Source organism: Amblyomma maculatum, chromosome 8, assembly GCF_055883805.1.
Source record: "Amblyomma maculatum isolate TAMU_Amacu chromosome 8, ASM5588380v1, whole genome shotgun sequence".
NCBI lineage: Eukaryota > Metazoa > Arthropoda > Arachnida > Ixodida > Ixodidae > Amblyomma > Amblyomma maculatum.
The window spans coordinates 30,974,822-30,999,247 of NC_139351.1; the positions used below are offsets into that span (position 1 = coordinate 30,974,822).

The 24,426-nt window shown below is 44.7% G+C and overlaps 2 protein-coding genes across 2 annotated transcripts; both read left to right on the forward strand.

Moving 5' to 3' along the window:
• Window positions 1–1,161: 1,161 nt before the first annotated feature.
• LOC146180842 (cyanocobalamin reductase / alkylcobalamin dealkylase-like) lies at window positions 1,162–20,184 on the forward strand. Its single transcript, XM_084576175.1, has 4 exons — window positions 1,162–1,414; window positions 1,728–1,922; window positions 10,823–10,978; window positions 17,522–20,184. Exons 1-4 carry the CDS (start codon window positions 1,340–1,342, stop codon window positions 17,837–17,839), a joined length of 744 nt encoding a protein of 247 aa, XP_084432301.1. The 5' UTR covers window positions 1,162–1,339; the 3' UTR covers window positions 17,840–20,184.
• A 127-nt stretch (window positions 20,185–20,311) lies between these two features.
• On the forward strand, window positions 20,312–21,639 carry LOC146180843 (uncharacterized). Its single transcript, XM_084576174.1, has one exon. The coding sequence runs from the start codon at window positions 20,515–20,517 to the stop codon at window positions 21,634–21,636; it is 1,122 nt and encodes a 373-aa protein (XP_084432300.1). The 5' UTR covers window positions 20,312–20,514; the 3' UTR covers window positions 21,637–21,639.
• Window positions 21,640–24,426: the final 2,787 nt, after the last annotated feature.

Genomic DNA, 24,426 nt, shown 5'->3' on the forward strand with positions numbered 1-24,426 from the left:
TAGCTCAGACTCATCATCCAAGCAGACGGCAGGAACGCGCGCGGGTCCCATGATAGCCTAACTATACAGAACTGCGCTGCACAATAAGTAACGGGTCTCATCAGCAGAGAAAAGGAACAAATAGACATCGTAATAAATAGGAAGAGCATCTAAAGCGCACTCAGCATTCCCAGCTGCACCAGACTGCTGGGAACGGGGGTACACAACACATGGGAGGAAATAATAGAGAGATTTAGCATACCGTGATCCGCGATCCGCCACCGTGACATTCTACCGCTCGTGGGCGGGGCGTTCAAGCTGATTGGTTCCGATGCGCCAGGTCAATGTGCCGACATCAAGTATGTGGCGCCATCTATCGGCATCAAAGTGATCTGGGCATGCGCAATGGAACGCGCGGTGGCGGTCCCCGGTAGCGGATCGCGGATCACGGTGTGCTAAATCTCTCTAATGGCAGCCACAAGAATAGCGCAAATGGAGACTCAGTCAATCCGAGACGGGAAGGCAAATTCTAGAATGGGTCGGGCTCCAGCACGACAGAGGGATGGACCCCAAGATCAACTTCAGCCAAAACTACAGAACCAACATATGCCAAGAAGCATGAGCCCCATTCACAACAAAGAGAGAAGAGAAGACAGAGCCAAAGCCATCGAAAAGGAAATGAGCAAGCCTGACCCGAACTCTGTGGCGTACATTGACGCAGCCACCGGGAAATCGGGAGCTGCAATCGCAGCAGTGGTGGACGAAGCCGGAGTTCCTCTAATCACGGCGTCTATAAAAACAAGAAATGTAGTCATCGCTGACGAGGTAGCAATTGCGCTAGCCTGCATTGGCACAAGGCCGAATGAAATTCTGAGCGCGAGCCTCTTACCTCCGATCGAGGCTAGGACCTTGAGGAGGATTGCCCGATTGCCTACTTTGCAAGATGTCTGAATAAATCCGCAAGACAACCTAGTTCTTTCAACTATTTTGTAACAACCTACATAAACTTAGAACACAAATAAATACTTATTAGATAGTTTAACTTACGTTTTCTTAATTATGTCAGATGTAGTGTTTTTTTTTAACGCTTTTATTATAGCAAGGACAGTAGTGAGGTTGGTGGTAAAATTGATGATTAGGCAAGCTTGTAGCGCCATCTAACGAATTAAGTGCCAAGCTTCAAACCCCTCTATGCCGCTGGCTCCTTGCGCCTCGGCGGCCGGCTGCTGGCTCTTGCGCTGTACTATGCGCGCGTAGCGTGGCGGTTTATTGAAGCGCTTTGCACCATTCGCACTACTAGCCGGCATCCGGAAGCAGAAGCCGCGAAGCGCCTGCGAGGCGCCTTACAGCTCCTGCTGCGATGCAAATCGACAACATAGCCACCTTGCTGGAGGAACTTCTGTCGCCTGTGGGCATCGAGACATATCCTTTCAAGGTAACAATTTGCCCATAGCGAAACCTCTCCTAATTAACTGTGGCACCAAACCACAACATTCCGCTGAGTACCAGCCATCAGCTCCTAGCTGTCGTTTTCTCGGTCACACCGCATAGAGGAAAGTCACAAATGTGCTCTGAATGGGTATACATGGTTCAAGGCCACGTTGTGTTTTGACGAGGTCAGATAGCAGCCGTCTGTCTGGCGGCACGAGATAAGCGATTAGTCAACAAACAGTGACCATTGGATAGGCGCAGGCTTTTGTCTAGTGGCACTCATTCATTCATTGAGGAAACGCGTGTGCCGCTTGCAGATTTCATGGTACAACGAGCGTGTGCCAGAGGCGTTCAAGTTTCCGCACCACCCGGACACACTATGTTTCGTGGCCATCAGCACGCCGTCGACATTCGAAAAGGCCTTCTTGCCGTTCATCCTGGACAACCGGAACTCGTCGGTGAAGGATCCGTATGATCAGTGCATGAAGGAATGCTTCGCCCGCGTCAAGCAGGTGAGAGCGAGGTCTTGTGGCGTGGTTGTAGAGTGCTCTAATGTCGATTTTTTTTTTTTTCGACAGTGCAGCGCGAAATGCGCACGAGCACTCACCTAGCTGTTTCTGTACTTTGTACTCGCAATCCGACTAGGCCACGTATGCCGCCGGAGGCTGGACTGCTCTCATTTCGCATAGTTTTCGGAACTTTGGCCAAATTTAGACAGTCAAACATGTAAGATGCTATTTTTATGTTCCCCACAACTCAAATGTTCCCTTTAATATTGTTCTATCTGTACATAGCTTACCTTTGGTTAATGTTACTTTCTACGACATGTTGCAACTAGAATTGTATTAGTTATTAGTTCATTAGCTTTGGCCAGATTTATCCAATTTTTCTGTAGGTAACACCTCAACAGAAATTTTGTCCAGTGGACAGAACTATTGATTTTTATTGGAACCACTATTCCTGTGGACACCCTCTTGGCATTGGTATTGCTGTGAAAGTTACATTTGTTTTGAGCTTAACGCTGTAAGGAGCAACCAATGGGAAAGCCATCACTGGAGAAGCCAAGGCTTTGAAATCTCTTTTTAAGCTTATATATTCACCACTAAAGTACAACTGAATGCATAGAGGCTTTGCTGTGTTATATTTTTATCATGAGCAATTTTTACACTAGCACTGCTAAATGGAGTGGGGGTGATTAAATGAAGGTAAATGCCACTTTGTTCCTCCTTCCTTTCTTCCACTGCCTAAGCACATTGTGCTTAGGCAGTGCGGGCTGGGCAATGTTGTTTTTATCAATTTGTCTGCCCAAACTAAGCTAAGGGAGCATCATCAGCAAACTACAGGAAGTGGCTGGGGCGTGTGCATTACAGCTCATGCACCACTATCCATGCAGTTACAGCATGCTTGACTAATAATTACTTCCGGTGTACCCCGAGGTAGTGTGCTTGGCCCCTTACTTTTCCTGATTTTTTGTAATGATATTGTAAATGTCATTAACGAGCCTACTAAAATCTGCTTATTTGCAGACGATTGCATCCTTTTCAACGAGGTACAGAGTATCTCTGACCAACATGCCCTAAGCTCTAATCTTACCAATATTGTAACCTGGTGTAATGAGTGGGGAATGAAAATTAACACCGAAAAATCTGTCCTACTTCGCGTTACCAACAATAAAAAACCGTTTATATTTTCTTATTCTATAGAGGGCATGCTGTTAACTGAGGTCGCTAAATTTAAGTATCTGGGTGTGACGCTAACGAACAACTGGAAGTGGAATTCCCATATTAGCGACATCTGCTCATCCGGGTTTCGCAGGCTTTGTTTACTGCGACATAAGCTTAAAGATGCCCCTTCACAGATTAAAAAACTAGCTTATACAGCCTTAATAAGATCCAAGCTCGAGTATGCATGCGTCATCTGGGACCCACATACAAAGTTAAACATAGATGCGCTTGAAAAAATTCAGCGAAGATCAGTTCGTTTTATCTTCTCAAAGTACAGTCGCACTGACTCTGTTTCAAAACTTATGCATGGTGATGGTATCAGAACTCTGCAGTCCAGACGCAAGTTTTTGCGTCTGAAATTTTTATTTTTATTAATAAACCGCAAACTTGCTCTTGATCCTTACCCGTATCTATCCCCTCTTGCAACGCGCATAACCCGCCATACCCATCCCCTTTCTCTTACACCATATTTTGCTAGGACAAACTTATTCAAATTTTCGCTCTTTCCCCGGACTGTTCATGACTGGAATGATTTACCTGCGTATTGCCTTCACTCGCTTGACTCCATTGACAGTGTGCTGCAATCAAATGATTGATATTATCCTTATGTATTTTGTTTTTGTAGCACCGCATCTTTTTTTTTTTTTTTTGCTTTTTTGTGTGCCCTAATCACGTACCATTGCTTCAGTTTATGTATCTTGTGCTTGTATTTCATTGTTCTCTACATCTTGTATGCCCCTCCTGCCTGGGCCTTTCGCCTGCAGTATCATATAAATAAATAGAACGCGTATATGGTGAGCTCATTTTTGGCATTGTGCTTTCTTGGGCAACACATACCCGCAGCATATGAGGCTATAGATCACACAGGATTTCTTTTTGGCTGTACAAAAGAGGACCTGATAAAAATTAAGAACTGCTGGTTACCTTCCATTTTACGAACTTTTTCATTGTGTCTGATTTGCAAAGAGGCTTTTGCCAGTTTCCCTGTGCCTACTGAGCACTTCGATATACTAGGCTTAGTGCAAAGTGCCACTAAGATACATTATAAATCTCAACAGAAGAAGGCAGGGCAAATTTGTAGAAAGCCTTTGCACTGATGTCTTTCAGGAAGGTGATGCAAGGTTGGAACTGCTTTCTCATTGAAGTGACATATTCACAGCAGGATTAATCACCTTTTTATAGCAAGACTGAGGAGAAACACTGCCAGAAATAGAAAGTCAAACAGCAGAGAGCAGCATCCTTTACATCTTTATAGGTGCATCTGTCTGCAAAAAGTGCAGGAAATGGTTTAGAGTCCTCCCCATTGCGAAATAAGGCACTTTTTATTGCGAAAGCAATAGTATTCTATGTTTCGAACCTTCAGCATAGAACGGCCGGTAGCCACGTCTTACCCACATGATACTAGGGTGTGGGCTGGCAGGAGCTGCCAACTTGGGTCTCTTGTTTCATATGGGACGGTTATGTCAGAATCAGCCTGCTAGGACCCTGGCATTCACGTTACCCCTATAGGCCACTAAGGCACATTCATGCGGCTTGGTTAAAGCGGTGCTTTATATGTGGGCTGAGGAAGAAAAAAAAGAGAAGAACGCTCGGTCACCCGCAGCTAATGCTTTCGCTCAATATTTGGTTCAGCAGCACTGAAACCTTGTAATTTTGCTTCTTTGTTGTGAATTGCAGTAACCAAAGTGGTCTTTCTTGCTTTTCACACCCACTGAGCTCTAATGACCTGTTTTTAAGCCATGCTTCTAAATCCATAAAGAGCTATCCTTGGAGAGTAAAAATATATTTGGGCAAAATTAAAATTTTATGGATGAAATGGGCAGTGACTGTATATATAGTTATTTTTGCACAAATTCCTTTTTCTTAAATTTATCAAGTAACCGTGCCATAACTTTTGGAAGCGCTGAGGCATACAAGGACGAGAGGAGTGTACTGGACAAACGCTCTGCCTCGTCGCTTTCAAAAGTTATGATGCTATATACCAACTAGCCCAGCAAATAACCTTGTTAAAGGTTAGTGCCATCCAGGGGTCATCTCCGTTAAAGGGACCGAACGCTGGCCAAAATATGTCATGAGATTATGGTGGAGGTGAAAAGATCTTGCCTCATATAGTACAGATCGAGCTGTACAATATCGAAGAAAAGAGGCTTTACAATTTTAATTTGCCATTGAAAATAGCATAAAAACAACCGAGGCACTATCTAGCGGAGAAAGCCTAGTACTTTCAGTGTAGTCCCCCACGTGACTACATGTCAGCAAAATATCGCTGATTTTCGGAACTGCACAGTTCTTTGTTTTTCTAGGGGTGCTTGCCATAATTTATATTTTGCGCTCTCTCCAGTGCGTCCTTAAATAAAAACCACCCCTGCTTTCACACCGCGAGAGGTATGCTTTCATGTTCTACCCCTAGGTGACGCCACAGTGTTTTGAATTCTGTGAATGAAGCAATGATAGTGCCCACTAAAACTTTTGACGACGACGAGTTATTGTGTCGTAACAGCATTGAGTGTGAAACTGAAAAGGCTGTTACTCTATGCAAAAAATGTCTGGTTACTGTCTGGCGAGTGAAAGTTACATTTGTTTTCGGCACGTCTTTTTTGTCGACCACCAGACGTCGCGGTCGCTGCTAATGGTTTCCAGCTCCAGACTACATAAAAACGGGCGCACGCATTGATCCAAAAATTCCCGGTTAAAAATTTCTACGCCATTTCTACCAAAACCGTTATGGAATCGAACATTTTAGACATCAATCTTTCCACTGCGGTGAAAAAAAATCGAGACCTAAATTCCAGTGTTCTTTCCCTTTAATAACTGAATTATGCAAAAGTATGGGTCAATTTGGAAACCACTACGGTGCAAAGATGACACGAAAGAAAAAGACACCACATGCGCACACTACCAACTGTTTATTGGAACAAAAATGGACATATTGAAATCCTCGACCATTCATGTGTTGAGAGTTTAATCGCTCTCAACCCTGCCAGTATCAGAAATCAGCAAATGATATGACTAAACACTTAAAACAAAGGTTAAAGAAAAGAGTGTATGCTTTTTGTCCCAACAGCTTGCTGCATCTAGAATATGTCGAGCTGGATTTCTGCACTATTTCCATTGTCTTTATAAATTATAATTTGAACATTGTTATGAATTTGGTTTCTTGTTTAATATTTTCCTCCTCATTGAAATGCTGCTACGTCAATCGAGGAGAGAAAATAACATTAGGAAAAAATTATATTAAGAAAAAAAAATTACATTTGGCACTGTTTACTGGGACATTGGCCTTCTTATTTCCTGGCCTTTTGGTGTGCTGCGTCATGCTGATTAAAACAGGTGCTTGCAAAGTACAAAGGAACAAGTGGCATTTTGTCGTAAAACGGTTGCCTTTTATTCAGGGCTTTGAGCACCTTACTACTGCAAGTTGCTTTAATTGTTTTTCGTTTTAATAGCTCATTGAAGAACGTGAACAAAAAAGTGGCTGGGGCAATTTTCCTTGTCTTACTCAGCAAGACTGAATTTCAGTGGTGAAACCATTCCGGCCTGTTCACTCAGTTACAGGCAATATTAATACCTAAGAAAGAAGGAGGGTGGAAAGCCAGTGATTTTGGTTAGTTATTAAGAGCTCTGGATGTAATACCCAGAGAGGGGCATTTGAGGTAGAAAAAATAGATATTTGTGGGCTCTGTTCCCACTATTAGAGCATTGTTCTTCTTCATAATTTTTTATTTAACTATCTTCCACCCTAAATGATTAGCCTTTAACCGAACATTGAGTCTTCACCAGCTCCACCCGGATCCATAGTGCGGACATGGAATGTCTTGTGTTGCCGCCGAGTGTCATGTGGAACGTGACCGACAGGGAGGGCAGAAGCTGTGCGAGAACCCTCTTACGCTACCTATTTCTTTAGGACTGCCAGACTGAGGCACTCCCAAGCTATTAAGCAGAAAATTGAAGGGAAGATGAGGGGCTCGTTATGAGACACAAAACTTTTGCGAATTTCAACAAGTTACCATTTGGTCATCGTTCGTAGAAAGTGGGTAAAAATCGCTAGAATCTCAACAAGGTCACCCATTATCATTTCCCAGATCATCTGAATTTTTTTAATTGACGGCCGTTCAGAATGCACAAAATATCCACATATCACACAATCTGATGGAGGATAAGTATGGCATATAAATAAGGTATGTGGAGTTTAAAAATCCAAAGTGAAACCTGCTATGAGGGACAAAAAATAAGCAGAATAATCAGGATAATCCAATTTGAATAAAACATTTTAATGTATATTAAAATACCTCAGCAGTGCTAGTGAGCACAAATTTCATCGCAAGCTCGTGGAAAATGTTTGCATTGGCGCTCGTGCTCCTCTCCTATAAAGCCAAGGCAGCATTTCAAGGAGAACATTTTTATGCACCTCCAAATATCCATTAACCCGTGAATGACCTTGAATACTGTTTCAAACGACTTCATCGAGCACAACAAAAGTTGGCAGCTAGCACGCTAAGCAAAGTTACAAAGAATAAAATACCAAGTTCTTATTTAAAAAAACTATGACTGAAGTTGCCGATAATATTCTACGCTCTTTAGAGTGAAGATGCTTGTAATAATGTAAAGGTTCGCCTCCTGGAAAGATTCGTCATGCAAATTGGCATCGCGTGAATGTTTATTGAAGGGAACAAAGGTTATATACCCAAGCGAAGCGGCCGCTGAGCACATGTGCTGTTATAGAAATCTTGCTACGTGTTAATGTGGTGGACAGGTAAAGAACACACAAAGTTAGATGTGTATACTTGGGCCGGTTGGTCTTCATTGTAAATTTCTCCCCAAACCGTCCCTGTCTATACTGCCAGTCAAGAGCACAAGTTAAACTGTCTTATAGGCTTGGTTGGCAAATGGTGTGGTGTGCTACACATCAGAGAGCTGTGCACCTTTCACTTGCTCCCCGTACATATAGTCTAGAGACTTGGCAAAGATTCACATGTGATTTTGCATGTATGTCAACACGTAGCTATCCTCTCTCCTCTCCTCTTTTGGCCTTCGAGGCCAACCAAGTAGAGGAGCGGAGGGGGGAGAGGTGGTCACGTTGGCATTCACAACTGTGAGCTGGCTCACTAGCTTGTCTGTGCTTCTGTACACCTGGCGCTGGCAATTCCGTGGACAAGTGCAGCGGCAGTGGATGGTTTACAAAGATAGCACGCAAGTCATCATCATCATCAGCTGCAGCAGCCAGGTTACACCCAGTGCGCAGCCTCTCCGGTATCACTGCAATTAGCCTTTGCCCCCATGCCGGCTGCATCCGCCTGACCCCTGCAAACTACCTAGTCTCATCTGCCTACCTACAACTAAATTTCTGCTGCCCCTGCTACTCTTGCCTTCCCTGGGAATCCACTCTTGACACCCTAGGGACCATCAATTATATTGTCTTCGCATTACATATCCTGCCCATGCCCACTTCTCCTTAATTTCTGCTAGAATGTCACTGATACAAAAATAAAAAATATTAACACACGGAGAAAATCACGTGAAGTTCTTTTACGCTTGACTCACCCATTCTTGTGAATTTGTGAAGTTTCCAAAGACCGTTCAGTCTCCGTCATAGATATATAGTCATCAAGTCCTCTTCATGTCCTTTTGTACACCATAGTGGCCCATCTGGTCTGCCTGCTGGAACCTAATGGTCGTTTAATAAAGATGGTTCACCACAGTGCATACGTTGAAAAAGCTGCACACATTGTGTGACAAAGCAGTGTAGAAGTTTGAGGTTTAAACAAGAGTACCAGGGTGGGAGCCGAGCTGTATGGAAGTAGTTTTATCACTTGTTATTGGTAAAACAAGGTATACTTTGGAGTAACATGGTAGACTTCTCTATAGGAATATTTTCTATTGGTAATGAATGGCAGAGTTATTTTTAAATGCATAAAGCTTGAGACGTTTATAGACCTTCCCCAATTGGACAAAATGGGAAGTGAATGCAGATCAGGACTAGCACCTTGCCGGTATTGCTCAAGAGGAAAGAATATAACAATTGCATTTTACCGGTACTCGCCTATGGGGCTGAAACGTGGAGGCTAGCGTAAAGGGTTATGCTTAAGTGGATGACAATGCAGAAGAGCTATGGAACGCAAAATATTAAGTGTAATGTTAAGAGATAGGAAGCATATGTATATATATATGCAGAGTAGGTCAGGGAAATAACTTGAGTTAATGACATTCTGGTGGAAATCAAGAAGAAATGGTGCATGGTTAGGACATGCAGTGCAAAGAGGGGGTAACCAATGGTTGCTTACACTAACGGAGTGGATTCCATTGAAAAGCAAGCGTAGCAAGGGATGGCAGAAAGTTAAGTGGTCAGATGAAGTTAAGAAGTTTGTACAGAACCTGGTTAGAGAGATATGAGAGAGGCCTTCGCATGCAGTAATCAGGTTGCTGCTGATAATGATATGTGGCTGGCTTTTTGCTATGTTTGAGAACGAAAGGATATGGGCGTGTTTGTTGTGAGCCTAGTACAGTATAACCGTTTCATAGTAAAGTCACTGGGACCAGCAAAAAGGTTTGCTATATCAGAGCCTTTACTGTATTACTAGTTGCTGCAGGGTGCTGTGGCCCTGAAGATGCTGTCTGGTATTTAAATGGCTACTTACTAAACATTTCTTGTTATTTTGTGAAAAACACACTCTAAAATACTTCCATCCCTCTGTTGTCATGTCTTTGTGCCATTTTCTTTTTCTTTTTTTCAGTAATAAAATTTTGTGGTTTACATCTTGTGGAAGTACCTCTTCAGCATGAATGCAACGTGGCTACAAACAAAACTGCATTTGATTTCGTGTAAAAACCAAAGACATCATCTTCTCTGTTTCTGTCATTTAAGAGGCAGTAGATGAGAAATGCATGCGAGAGTCAGGTATGGCAAAGCTGTTCCACTTCTTGCAACTGCGGTCTTGTGCTTCACGCTACACAGTGCTGTGAATGGTCGGCCATTTCTTCAGTTTCCTATTTCTGGCTTCACATTTATCCTCTTTTACTTTCTGAATGGACCGTGCTGTCATCTTCGCACGTTCGTAGCCAGTTTTTTTTTGTTTGTTTGTTTTTCCCCTATGCGTCACATGCTTTCCCTCAAGGCTTGAAGGCCGACATAAAGTTGCCTTCTCCTCACAGCTGGTGAGCATGGTGATAAAGCCATGTAAAAAAAGAAAAAGAAAAAACGATCTTTTCTTCTTTATTTATTTTTTTTTTCCCAGAGAAAAATTTGCCTCGTGATCCTAGTTACCACCCATGCGGTGATGTCGTTTCGTGAGAAGTATGTCACCCCTGCCAGGCGTTCTTTAATATAACCGCTAAATGACTTTACTGTAAATGGGAAAAAAAATGTACTGTCATCTCTGGCAGAATAACTGGGAATTTAGTTTCACTTTACTGTATCTGTGTTTACTATGGGGTTCTACTGTATAGATGCGTAGCAGTGGTGCAACTTTGTGAATGTGGGAGCCTGCGGTATTTGCCACTGTAGTTACAGGTCTCCCTCATGCTTTGTTATCTAGAAGCCCCAAAGGCAAAGCGCTCACCTTATAGCAGCATGTGAATTAGACGACTCGTCTTGCCTGCCACATAAACCTTACAATTTTATCTAAAGTGAACATCTTATTTTGATGACTCAGTAAGTCCCGATAAGATTCCATTCTTGTTCCCAACTGCAGGCCTTTCATGGCGAGACATTGGAGGTGATCCAGGACTTTGAGCTGCACCCCAACCGGCGACCCAAGGTGATCATGCAGACGGCCGGCCACGTAGCTGGTGCTGTCCACTACTACAGCAGCCAGGGCTTGCAGTTTGATGAACAGTCACCGAAAAAGGTGCGTTCTGGAAGCATTTTTCTTTGCATACTAGGTTTGCCAGTGCAGCCTTCAGGATTCTTTACGGTATCACGGGGCCGTCAACCACATGGCGTGTGAGTGACTCGCGGGGGAACCTCTGCATGTTCCCTCAGGAGCACCAAGTCGTTCTCCAGCGTCATCCCCATGCTGTTTCTTGCTGGCTTGATACTTGGGGTGAAATCTTGATAAATAATTGGTTATGAGACCAAGTGAATTAAGGAGCCTGGACATCCTTTGCTAAGGGCTTAGAACTGTGGCTTGAGCTGTGCTGAGCCTAGCAGCTGTGGGGCCTGAGATTGTGAGCTTGGCCCGTGCAGTATGAGATTGTCTTCTTGATTATTGCATCTAGTCATTTTTTGTCTCAGCATTGCAAATTAGCGCCACAGACACTACAGTGGATGATTCGGAGTCAGTTTTGTACGCTTAGAGTTTCTGATACGCTGCGGCATAGGGCAGCACACAGACGTCTTTTGCAATCACCTTCACCATAACAATGAAACTTTCTGAGGACAACTAAAAAAATTCCCATTTTTGATATCTTTTAAACTTTGTCTAGGTATACTCCTTCACCTCAGATTTCAATATTACTAAAAACATATTGCATAATATTGATGCACTATAGTAGTTACGGCCAGTCCAATAAGATCCTATAAAAGAATTTGCAATTGTTGTAAATCCGACCTCTTGCCCGCTGAGCGTAGAAAATGCAAACATGATTGGATTTCAGGTTCTTAAATGATGCCCAACAGTACAGGAAGAATATCGAGGGAACTGAGGAAGTTCATTTTGAGATGATATGGCCACCGGGGCGGCCATGAGTGCAGGGGTATGCTGACCCCAGACGTTCGTTTTAAGAGGCGGCGACAAGTCGGACCGACAAAGTTCGTAACAGTAGTACCTCTCAGTTAGCTGTTCAACGCATGTGCACTGGAGCTTCACTACTCTATCCGCCCTCTGTTTGCACCGCAACCAGACGCTGATAACATGGGAGTGAAGGAAGGGAGCTTTGAGCGCCCGCTTCCCCAGCGCAGGCAACAGCCGCTGCTGCATTAGGAACTGCTGCTCCAGATGCGATCGGTGGAAAGCGTGAAAGTGGGGCTCCAGTGGCAAAGCAAGGTATGGAAAGCAAAGAAAAAAAAAATATATATATATATTGTTAATTGGATGGTCGCACCTATCTCAGATGACTGCATCCAGATGGCCTGAACTTAATTTTTTGCAGTGCGTTCGATCTGCTTTCACACTTTATGTTGACACACATAGCAGGGAGTGCATGGCAGAAACTGTGTACAGGAATTGAAATAATGTGTGCCATCGAATTATTCGAATAATGAATGCAGCTCAGAAACACTGTTTTAATGAGGTAGTTCTCCATGCCCTTCACAATTTTTCATTTCACTAAAAATTATTTGGAATATGATATTTGCTCATTGCCTTTCTGTGTAATCCGCCTTATGGTGAAGGCGATTGCAAAAAACGCCGGTGTGCTGCCCGATGCTGCGGCGCACCAGGAACTCTACGCGTACAAAACTCATTCTGAATTATTCACTGCTGTGTCTGTCACAGCTAATTTGTAACATTGAGAAAAAAAAATGACTAGATGCAATAATGCTACGGGTGAGAAAGATTAGGACGAAGTGGCGCGCTCGTTTGTGGAAGGTGAAGAGCAGTGCATCGAATGCTAGGCCCTCAATGCCTGGCTCCTTGGCTGTCTCTCAATGTATATATCTTTAATCCTCTTTTGTAAATATATTTCTCCCTGTTACAATATTATGCCAAAATGTAAATATTGGGGACGATTCACAAATGCCATAGAATCTTCAGATCTGCTTGGGGCCTAGACCTTGCACAAGGGCCTTATTGAAGTGGCCATAATTACTAGTGCAACAAAATTATGCAACATGTGTTTAATGATTTTGAAAGTTTAGATAGAGAATAGATGGACAAAGTTTGAAAAATCTTTCTATTGAAATGTTATATATTGTTACGTGATGGCATGACAAGCGATGGAACACGGCGACACAACAGAAAAGGAACGACGTGATGACATGGCGATGAAATATGTTTTTATGGCCAGCGAGCCTGGCGCGAGCGCTCCGCCCCGCGCCACTGCCCGCTTCGTTATCTTCGTAGCATTACCCGGGTCCACCGAGCGATCGTCCTGATCGATTGCTAGAAATCCATTGCAAGAAATGACGATGAACACAAGACACAGGATTAGGACATGAAACGCTGGACATCACAATGAATGCGAAGATGGGATGAATGCTTGCCCCGGAGCATCAGGTCTAATCTTCACCGTTTGCCGAAGGCCAAGGCTCATGGACACGCCGAACGGCTTGGCCAGGGGTGCTGTCTTCGTTCGAGTGGTCGTGAGGTCGCTTCGTCGTAGGGTCGGTCGGGTCGGCTTTGGGCTCTTCCTGGTTGTCATGTGTTGTGGTCAAGGCAGGGGACGGGGCTGGGGAGAGCGGCTGGTCAGGTCTGAGCACAAAGGGCTGGGGTAAAGCTGCGCGGCGATCTCCACGGGCTCTCGGCCAATGGACCTGGCGTACAGTTGGCTTCGACGGGGCAAGGCGAGGATGGGGATGAACCACACCTCCAACCAAATGTTACGTGGTGGCATGATAACTGATGTAACACGGCGACACAACAGAAACAGAAGATGTGATGACATGACTATGAAATATGCTTTAATGGCAGGGGGCCTGGCGTGAGCGCTCCGCCCTGCGCCATTGCCAGCTTCGTCGCCTTCGTAGCAATATATATATATATATATATATATATATATATATATATATATATAAAAGCTTTAGCTGTTTGATAGATAACTATGTTGAAAACATAGTGTGGAATTATTGCTGCTCTGCCTTAAGCTTTTTTTGCGATAATGTCCTGCAAGTTAGGTAAAATTTCGTTTCCTGGGCCGATTTTGAGAAAGTTTGTAAAAACATCTACACTCCCCAGGGAAGCGAAAATTAACTGAATACAAATAAAAATGCAAATATTTAGTAAGACAATATTCAGCTGCCTAACATTAGCATATTTCGTGTAATTCATAACCAAAGTTGGCCAAAACAGCAAAGAAGATAAGCGCAGCATTCCACCTCTTTGTCATTATTAATTCCCTGTGGCTTGAAAAATTTTTGGACAGCAAAACCAATTGCAGATCTCTTCTTTCCAGTCATCAGGCAGCAAGGTACAAAATTTTGAATTTGTTCGATCTTTCGTGGAAACACCCAGCTACTGCACACTTTGATTTTTTATCCACACTCTGTGAAACAACTACACTTATAATCGTTTAAACTATTGAACTATTGGGTGCTGAATGGTCAAGTGGAGAAGCCACTGTTTTGCATGCCAGTGTAATGCACAAGTGGAATATTTGTAAGAAAAAAAAAACTAAAAAAATGAGAGAGATGCCCTAATTTGAGAGTGACACGTGTCGTGTTCTGCTTCTACATTTCACTGTGCTGTTGCGTCTCTTGTGCAGCTTGCAGATGGACGGGGGAGAGGGTAGGTAATGAACAACAACCAGATAGTCTGCGTCCTTGGCTTGGCAAAGAATGCGTCTCAACAACCAAGGGGCCTAAACGAGTGCACACTATGTCAAATACAAACATGACACTAGCAACATGTGCTATAAAACATTAATTGAAAATGAGGCATGAAAACAGCAATTTCGGAAAATATGTCCGTGCTAATGTCAAGTTATATGAGACCTGAAAACGAGTCATCGGACAAATGCCGCTCAAATCAGGATAAAAGGTGTCAAAACATTTGGCTGCTTTTTTTGCATATGGCACACGAAATTTCAGTAACACTGCTAAAGTTTCACAGTCAGTTAAACCACGCACAACTTTTTGCTGTGACTGCATGTCATGCATGAGTTGCTTGTCATTAAGAGTGGACATATTGAGGTCTGCCAAGAGAGAATGGTAGTTATAGAAATAACAACCAATATACCTGTCATAAAGGATACGAGTGAACTCACACTGGGCATTTTCAATTCTCATGTGATAGTTGATGGAGATGCTATTCCAGGCTACTGACATGAACTCAAGACGTGGTCCTCACGAGACCACAGTAAAGTGTGCAGGCACTCGTATCAACCAAATTTTGTTAGTCTAGAAATAAGACCATATGTGCACATAACACTGGTTAAGATGCACCTAAAATTAAGCCTTGAATCAACCAAGGTCTCATACATGGACAACACGAGAAATTTGCCCGGCCAGAGGTATATAACCGAGCATAACTACATCGCATTTTCTAGTTATTAATATCCATTCTTAAGCGACTCATCCGACGCCATTTATCTTTATTGTTAATGCCGGCTTGTGATCGATGGCAGTCATCTAGAGTTCATGGCATGTGATGGCAGATTGTTAATTAACATTAAAAGCAACAGCGGTCCTAAGTTGGGGTCTTGAGGCACTCTCGATAAAGATATAAATTTGTCGGACACACAATTAGAAAATCGGACCATGTTACGGGAGCTATAGCTTTTAGGCCGTCTGCAATACATGCGGCAAAGTCTGTATTTTTCCATCTTCATCGGAAATACCTCGTTGGAAACCATGTCGAAAGCTCGAATCATGTCAAAGGGGATTGCGTTTACCTGACCACGGTTAAACATGTAGTGTTTTCAGCTGCTTGACAGGTGTACACGGTCCAGAAGAGTGAAATCCGCAGCCGTGCAGTAATTGACGGCAGGCACTCAGTGCAATTTTTTAGAATATACTTTTTTGAATACTTGCATCTCTATTTCCCCCAGGCTTGTCCCTGGTTTCATGCCTTATTCCTGATATTAGCCTATATGCTTTTATGAGCATATGGTCATGCATAAAGTTTTCTTCGCTTCGCTGTCATTGTGGTCAGTGACCATTCCACAGGTTTTAGACCTTCATAAGAGAACCGTTGTTGCATACAAATGCATTCAAAAACGTGTGTATATATATATATATATATATATATATATATATATATATATATATATATATATATATATATATATATATATATATATATATATATATTTATATTTATATTTATATATTTGCCCTGCACTCCCGTGATTGTTAATTCTTGAGTAATGATTTAATTGTATAGAAGTGCTGACAGCTTTGTCCTTGGCTGGAGACTAGGATGGATTGCCTCACTTAGGAACATCCTTCCTATTTCTTCTCCCACTCTCAGATTTATTAGCTTTATCAGATGAATTCCTGTGGCCTTTGGCAGAAAAGCTTGAATCTCCTCCATATGGAATTTGTCATTACTGTCGGTGAAGGCATCATGAGAAAGTGTCATTGATTGGCTGTAGCATTGAAGTTTGCTGGCCCAGTTTGGGATATTTCCATCTAGGGTAAAAAAAAAAATCAAATAGGAAGTGAGCAGTAGCGTAAAATTCCCGCTCTCAAAAGGTGGTACTCATATGTGGCTAGAAAATGGGGAAAGAACCTGCAGTTGAGAAACTCAGCGGCCACGCAAGACTTTTCTTCATCGCAGTCTCAGATTTCAAAGAGCTGTCCTTTAGTTTCAGGTGGCTCGTGTCGTACGGCTGCACAAAATTCGGCAGTTCACTTTGTAGCACTTGCAGTAGCACTTGAGATGTTTGCAAGGTGGGATGGTGCTGTCTGAAAAAGAGCTCTTGCAGGAAGTCTTAATAAGAAAATGATTTGGAAGATTGAAATGAAAATTTGTTATTAAACGAGCCAGTAGTCCCCACTGGATGATTTTTGTTTTCTTTCGCAGACTCTGGAGTTTGTCATTGTCTTCTAACACTTTGTTTTGAGTGCAGAAACATGCAAGTACTACAGTCTCTACACAAGTACTTGGTTTTATTCTGCGTGCAACAAAAACGAGCTTGGTTAGTTCAGTACAAGATTTCTGGGGGGTAATAACCGGATTGTTGACAGCTACGATGCGCACAGTGAGGTGTTCACTTTTAAAACACCTTCTTTTTGATACACTAACAAATAAGACTTACATGTACGGCATGCACTATAAAGCTGATGTAGATCCCCAATAGCTTTTCGAGAGTACCATTTTCATTATGGAAAGTAGCCAGGCTAGTTGGCTCATGATTCTGGAAAAACAACATGCCAGAAATGGACCAGATTACAAAAGACAGATGCGAGCTCTGACTAATGGCCAAAGACTTACAGCTGAACACCGGGCCTCACTGTGGCGGCTCAGTGGTTACGGCACTCTACTCCTGAACCAAAGGACACAGTTGCAGTCCCGGCCACGGCGGCCCCTTTTCAATGGAAGCGATATGCAAGATATACATGTGCTGTGCGATGTCAGTGCACCTTAAAGAACCCCGGGTGGTCGAAATTAATCTGGAGCTCTCCTCTATGGCTTCCCTCATAGTCCGAGTCGCTTTGAGACTTTAAACCCCATAAAACCAAACCAGCCACTTCTGTCCTCTTCTGCTTTTTTTCTCAAGATGCAGATAAAGAGAAAGATGTTTACTCCACCCTGACAAACTGTTGGCGACTCTGATTCCTTTTTCTGTTTCAGAAGCTGCTCGGGGTCTGCATTCACCCACGCTACGGTGGATGGTTTGCCCTTCGCGCCGTGTTCATCTTCTGGGACGTCGTCGTGCCCGAACTCCAGCGGAGGCAGCCAAAGGACGTCATCTGTTCTGAAGCTCAGCGGATAGACCTCGTCCGCCTTTTCAACTTCCACTGGCGCGATGGACGGTATCGTGATGTGATCAACGTTGAAGAGCGCTACTCCACAATGCAGCAGGAGTACTTCAACACCCTCCCTGGACAGAGGTTGAAACTTATTGAAAAATGGAGGGCAGAGGCGAGCTCCGGCAATGGCTGCGAATGACAGCTGTGACGCTGCTTTAGCCGACAAAATTCTCGCTACTGAGATTTAAATTGGGATTGATAGAAAGGAAATAGAAAGCTCCTGCATTGGAAAGTTTAGCATGCTAGAAGGTCGAGTATAATTTATAAATTGAGTTAAGCAGTTCAAACTGCTTGAATTGAAGTGAGGGTTTGGCTGGAGTTACACACACCATGCTTCCTGTTGTTGTTGCTTATGCACAATAATAGCTTCGACAATTGCAGCTGCATAGTGAAGGCAGACAAATTGAGATCAGCCAGAGTAATTTATTTATTTTCATCTGCTCGAAAAGCGAAGGCATTTATGGAGGCGGTGATGGCAGGGAAAGTGTAGAAAGAGGTTGAAATGCTTATTGTGTCGGATGTTTTGATTGGTTTTGGTCTGCCTGGCAGCATTACGAGTGTACATAGGTGTTCAAAAGAGATACTGTCAGTGCAGGGCTTGTATATGTGTTGACTTTTTGATTGCAATCTTGTCACGGTGCATGAGCTGGGGAATTCGCACAAGTCAAGATTGGGCTTGTGTTAGGCGAGGCTAGTTGCTTGATGAGAACAGTGTAAGCTGACATACTCAGGATTCTTCTAGTCACTGAGTGTTGAGTGTTGCAGCTGCGTATAGCATGATACTGTGATTGCCTGTGTGACTTTGGAAAGTGTTGCCCCAGCGTACGCCTGTACCTTGCTCAAACAGCACTGGTGCTGCGGGGGGGCCATGTCGGTGGGTTGCAAGTTGCTTGTGACTTTCTCACGTGCGCACATTTTGAGCTACCGAGATTCCACACTCCGCGAGGATGTAGGCCAGGCCTGCACAGCACATCTTACCTGCGTACTTGCACAGTACAGTCTTTAGTGCACAGCATTGCTCTTAACAGGTGCTCTAACTATGTTGCCATTAGCAGCAAAAAGCATTTTCTCCTGCATTTTTAACATTTTATGCCCCATAAAAAGAGTGAAAGGACCCACAAAAGCAACAAGAGTTGTGGTAGGTCTCTAGAAGAGAAGAATATTGCTTCTTGGGGTGAAAATTTCTACACTCGGCTACTAAGTGGACCGTGGAATCGTGCACTGCCGAGGTTATTTCGTTGGAACATCACTATCATGTTCGCTCTGATTGGTTATGGAAAATGTTTGCTCGCACAGTCATCTTCAATTTTCTGGACTGTTCAAGTCTACTTACAGCACATCATGATCCTTTGTCTGGAATGCCTATAATTCAATCGGTCTGCCTTCATATATTTATAATTACATTTTTATCATTTTTTTTTCTCATTATTGTAAACCATCAACTTATGTGACTTTTTATTTTTTTATGTTTATAAAACTACCTTACTGCTGTGTTCAGCTAAGTGGGAGCAGCACCACAATTTTTACTGTTCCCTCAGTGTTAGGGACATCGTGCTGGAAGCAAGTGCTGTCAGTTTTTATAATATTATCACTGAAAAATCGCTCCCAGGTCGAATTGTAACTGTATTTGATTGCGCACATTTAATTTATGTATGTAAATTCACTTTAATAGAGGGCTGGACAAAGTCTTAAGATGTAACATGTATGCTGCTGTCAGGCTAGTTGGTGATCGTCTGCAAAAGTAATGGGAAATTTCTCTAAAAACATGGCACACAAGAATAACAGGACTTGCGCTCATTCTATTCTCTTGTGTGTCAGTTTTTTTTTTTTCGTTTTTTTTTTTTCGTTTTTTTTTCTTTTTCTTTTTTTAGGACACATTTCAATGGCTTTTACAGTCCTTGCATCCTGCAGGAAATGATGTGCATTCCCTTGCATAAGGCATATGGCTTTAGGTCGAGTTGTGTGCAAGCCACATTGTGATAACATCAAGACGTGTGCAGAAGTCAATGTGGGCCAGCCAGCAGGTCACCGAGTGTTGTGTTGGGCTGTGTAATATCGCCCTGGAAGCGTTGCGTGTTCCAGGAAGTGTGTTGCTTGACGTTGCATTTATGGCATGGCTCCCTTTTGCCGCTGTGGCTGATGCTGCCTGAGCTCTTTACAGCTTAGCAGTGCAGGGGAGGGAGCCTGCGTTTGTTGTGAGAATAGATGCTGCTAGAAGAATGCACTTTTTTAGATTTATTCTTGTGTTATGTACGTATGGAATGCATTTTTTTCCAGGCTGGAGGTGCCGTTTAATGTCCTCCTCCTTTTTCTAACTTTCATTTGTATTTTGATCTGTCATTACCATTACCAAGTTTGATGATACTGTGTGTTGTGACCAGGGACTCCGGAACATTTTTTTGTGCCAGGAGGTGGGACTTTGAAATCTCTGTTATTATTGGTTCCTGTTTATATGAAATGTTTAATAAATTTTATTCTTGGTAATACTTTTTCCTGTTCTGCAGTTTGCAAAGGTGCATTTTCAAAAAGGAACATAAAATGAAATGGACAAGTTTGTAAAAGTGTACATGCGAGTATAATTATTGACTGTGTAAAGAAGAAGTTCTGATTAAGTGGGCAGATCACCGAGAAGGAGGAAGAGAAAGTGATTTTGCGAACCAGCTGACTGCAAGTTAGGCCACCCCTGCTCCGGTCTTGCTCGCTACCAGTGCCCGCTACCAGTGCCTGGATCCCCGCTTAACACTTGGTGGAGGTGCGGGATTTCTTTTCCATTTCCTCGCCCTGGAGCTCTGCAGCCGCCGAATTCCTACCTCAATGACAGACTCCAGCACTAACACCACCGGCCCCGCTACCTCGGCCCCTTCTATTCCATGCTCCGGGGTGCTTCGCCAGCGGGACTCGCCGGTCTTCAGCGGTACCGACAATCAGGACGTCGAGGACTGGCTTTCTTCGTATGAACGCATAAGCACCCACAATAAGTGGGATGACATCCTAAAAAACAACGTGATCTTCTACCTGACCCAAGTAGCAAAGTTGTGGTTTACAAATCACGAGGCTGACATTCCAACTTGGGCCTCGTTCAAATCCCGATTTGTGGATGTCTTCGGTCGACCTGTGGTCCGCAAGCTTCGCGCCGAACACCGTTCGCGTGAGCGGATGCAGCAGACAGGAGAAACCTTTACCAGCTACATCGAAGACGTTTTAGATTTGTGTCATCGTGTAAACGCATCAATGACTGAAGCTGAGAAGATTCGCCGCATCATGATGGGCATCCACGAAGGCGTGTTCAACATTCTGATGGCAAAAGAGCCCCGTACTGTAAGTGAGGTTGTCACGATGTGTCAAAGCTACGACGACTTTCGTCGGCAACGCATCGTCCCTCGGCAACCTGAAGCCACGATCGTGGCTATGTGTGACGCCCCTGTCGGCTCCACACTAATTCAAGAAATTAAAGACTTCGTACGGGAAGAAGTTGCACGGCAATTATCGCTAATTTCAAACGTTCCGCATTCCAGCTCACACCTGGCTCCGACCATATGCCAGGTTATTCAGGAACAAGTTGCCGACGCACTTCCGCCCCCTCGACAACCTACTCTTCATTCCGCACCACTGACAGCTCCGCTCATTCATGCCGACACTGTTCCGACGTCCGGACCCACTCCACTGTCTTATGCTGAGGTTGCCGCAAGACCACCCCCTCCTACGCCTTTGCCATCGTATGGTCCGCCTCAGCGCGCATTTTTCACTCAGCGTCGTGCGCCACCTATTCTACGCCCTTGGCGCACATCTGACAACCGGCCAATTTTCTTTGCATGTGGTCTACCTGGCCATGTTGCACGCCTGTGCTGCTGTCGCCCGACACCGTACGCTTTCGATCAGAGCCCGGCTGCCTACGCACAGCCGCCGTCCCCACCCCGTGCGCCACCTCAGCCCTAGTCTTACTTTGACCACTTCTCGCATGACCACCACTCAACCTCTCTGCGTCGTCGCGCGCTGTCACCGATGCGTCGTCGCTCTACCTCGCCAATGCCGGAAAACCACTAGACGCAGTTCCGCAGGCAAAAACTGTGCTTTCGTCGACAAGTGAAAGTCCTGCTTCGCCACCTAATAATTTAATCGAACTTACCATTGAAAATGTTTGTACTCTTGCGCTTGTAGATACTGGTGCTACTGTGTCGGTTATTAACGTTAGACTGTGCCGCTTGTTACGAAAAGTTGTTTTGCCGTATTCTGGGATTTTTTTGCACACCGCCACTGCTCAGCACATCGCACCGCTCGGTACCTGCATGGCTCGAGTCACCATTCAGGACGTTCTCTATGTCATCAGTTTTATCGTTCTCCGTGACTGCTCCCATGACATTATTTTAGGGTGGGACTTCTTGTGTCGCAATCGCGCCGTAATTAATTGCGCTCATGCCGAGGTAGAGCTTTCTCCGCTGAGCACCGCACCGACCGCCGTTAACTGTCTTGGGGAAGCCAAATGCCGCGTTGCGGATGCTACTGATATCCCGCCTTTATCTGCCGCTATTGTGCCTATAAACTGTGCCTCTCTTCATGACTGTACAGTGCTCTTCACCCCATCTTCACTTTTCGTCTCGCGACGCTGTCTTCCCCTACCCTGCGCCGACCTTAGTGTACGAAGCGGCCGCACCGAACTAGCCATTACTAACGATTCATTCTATCCACTCACGTTGCAATGTGGCGAGTGCGTTGAGCATGCCGACCCTGTTCGATCAGAAAATTTTGTTACCGTCCCGCCGCTTCTCTCCGCCTGTGCCAACACAATCTCCGACTGCATAAGTGCCCTTAGCCCACCTCGTTCCTCGTCTCCTTCATCGCCTCTTGCTGCCTTTGACAAAGCCATCGACAGTGCTCTCGCTCCAGATCAACGCGCCAAGCTCTTCGACTTGCTGAACCGATTCCGAACTTCCTTTCACATCCAGCAGCCATCCTTGGATCGGACATCAACTGTTGCCCACCACATCTATACTGGTACGCATGCCCCGTTACGCCAACGTCCTCATCGTGCATCAGCCTCAGAGCTCCGCATTATTGATGAGCAAGTTGATGAGATGCTCAGTAGAGGTGTTATTCAGCCCTCCAGTAGCCCTTGGGCGTCCCCGGTCCTTTTAGTCAAGAAGAAAGACTGGTCTATTCGATTCTGTGTGGACTACCGCCGCCTTAATGCGATCACACGAAAGGACGTCTATCCGCTACCACGCATAGACGACGCGCTGGATACTTTGCATGGAGCAGAATTTTTCTCTTCAATCGATTTACGATCTGGCTACTGGCAAGTTCCAATGGCTGAAGACGATCGCCCCACGACAGCTTTTGTCACCCCCGACGGGCTGTGTGAGTTCAACGTCATGCCGTTTGGCCTGTGTAATGCGCCCGCCACCTTTGAACGCATGATGGACAATATTCTCCGCTGTTTGAAGTGGCACACATGTCTCTGCTACTTGGATGACATCGTCGCTTCGCGACCCACCTAACTCGCCTTGAAACTGTGAAACTGTCTTGCAATGTCTTAGTGACGCTGGTCTGCAGCTCAATCTGAAAAAGTGCCATTTCGCCGCTCGCCAACTTACTATTTTAGGGCATTCAGTGTCCAAGGATGGCATCCTTCCTGATCCATCGAAACTCCGCGCTGTCGCTGAGTTCCCGAAGCCAACATCTATCAAGCAACTATGAAGCTTCATAGGCTTATGCTCCTATTTTAGGCGTTTCGTTCGGAACTTTGCGACCATCATTGCTCCTCTGACGTGACTTCTCAGCGCCCACAAAGATCTTTCTGCCTGGTCGCCGGCTTGCGATACTGCTTTTACGAAATTGCGCACGATGCTTAGCTCACCCCCTGTATTGCGCCATTTCGATCCGGCTGCTCCTACCGAAGTGCACACCGATGCCTGCGACGCCGGCCTCGGCGCTGTTCTTGCCCAAAGAAAACCCGGTGTTGTGGCGTACGCAAGTCGAACGCTGACCAAGGCTGAGACCAACTACTCGGTGACAGAAAAGGAATGCTTGGCAATTGTTCGGGCGCTTCAGAAATTTCGGCCATACTTGTATGGGCGCCCATTTGATGTTGTTACGGACCACCACGCTTTATGTTGGTTGTCTTCACTAAAAGACCCCACCGGCCGTCTCACCCGCTGGTCGCTTAGACTACAAGAGTATGATATCCGAGTCATCTATCGTACAGGGCGTAAGCACTCCGACACAGACGCTTTATCTCGCTCGCCAGTGTCGCCTGACGCTTCGTTGTCCCCTGCCTCCAGCTCCGCCTTGTCTTCCTTGTCCATCAACGACATGCCATCAGAACAGCGCAAGGATCCGTGGCTTACATCACTAATCAATCTTCTTACGAACTCGTCACTTTCACCGGCTCCTCGCGCCCTTCATCGTCAAGCGCAGCATTTTGCCCTTCGTGACCGTCTTCTCTATCGACGCAACTATATGCTAGACGGCTGTAAGTGGCTGCTCGTCGTACATCGCCACCTCCGAAGTGATATCTGCGCATCTTACCATAACGATCTGCAGTGTGGCCATGTGGGTGTATTTAAGACTTATGAACGGTTGCGACAGCGCTTTTACTGGCGCGGTATGTATACCTTTGTCAGTAAGTATGTGCGTTCATGCATCGATTGCCAACGTCGCAAGCCGCCTCCTCTCCATCAGCCGGCTCTACTACAGCACCTTCCGTGCCCATACCGACCATTCGATCGT

What these genes read in the sequence shown, in the direction of transcription:
- LOC146180842 (XM_084576175.1), top strand. Translation starts at nt 1,340, where the DNA reads ATGCAAATCGACAACATAGCCACCTTGCTGGAGGAACTTCTGTCGCCT. An exon ending in TCGAGACATATCCTTTCAAG is followed by an intron (nt 1,415 to 1,727) that starts GTAACAATTTGC and finishes TGCCGCTTGCAG; the next exon opens with ATTTCATGGTACAACGAGCG. An exon ending in ATGAACAGTCACCGAAAAAG is followed by an intron (nt 10,979 to 17,521) that starts GTGCGTTCTGGA and finishes TTTCTGTTTCAG; the next exon opens with AAGCTGCTCGGGGTCTGCAT.
- LOC146180843 (XM_084576174.1), top strand. Translation starts at nt 20,515, where the DNA reads ATGACAGACTCCAGCACTAACACCACCGGCCCCGCTACCTCGGCCCCT.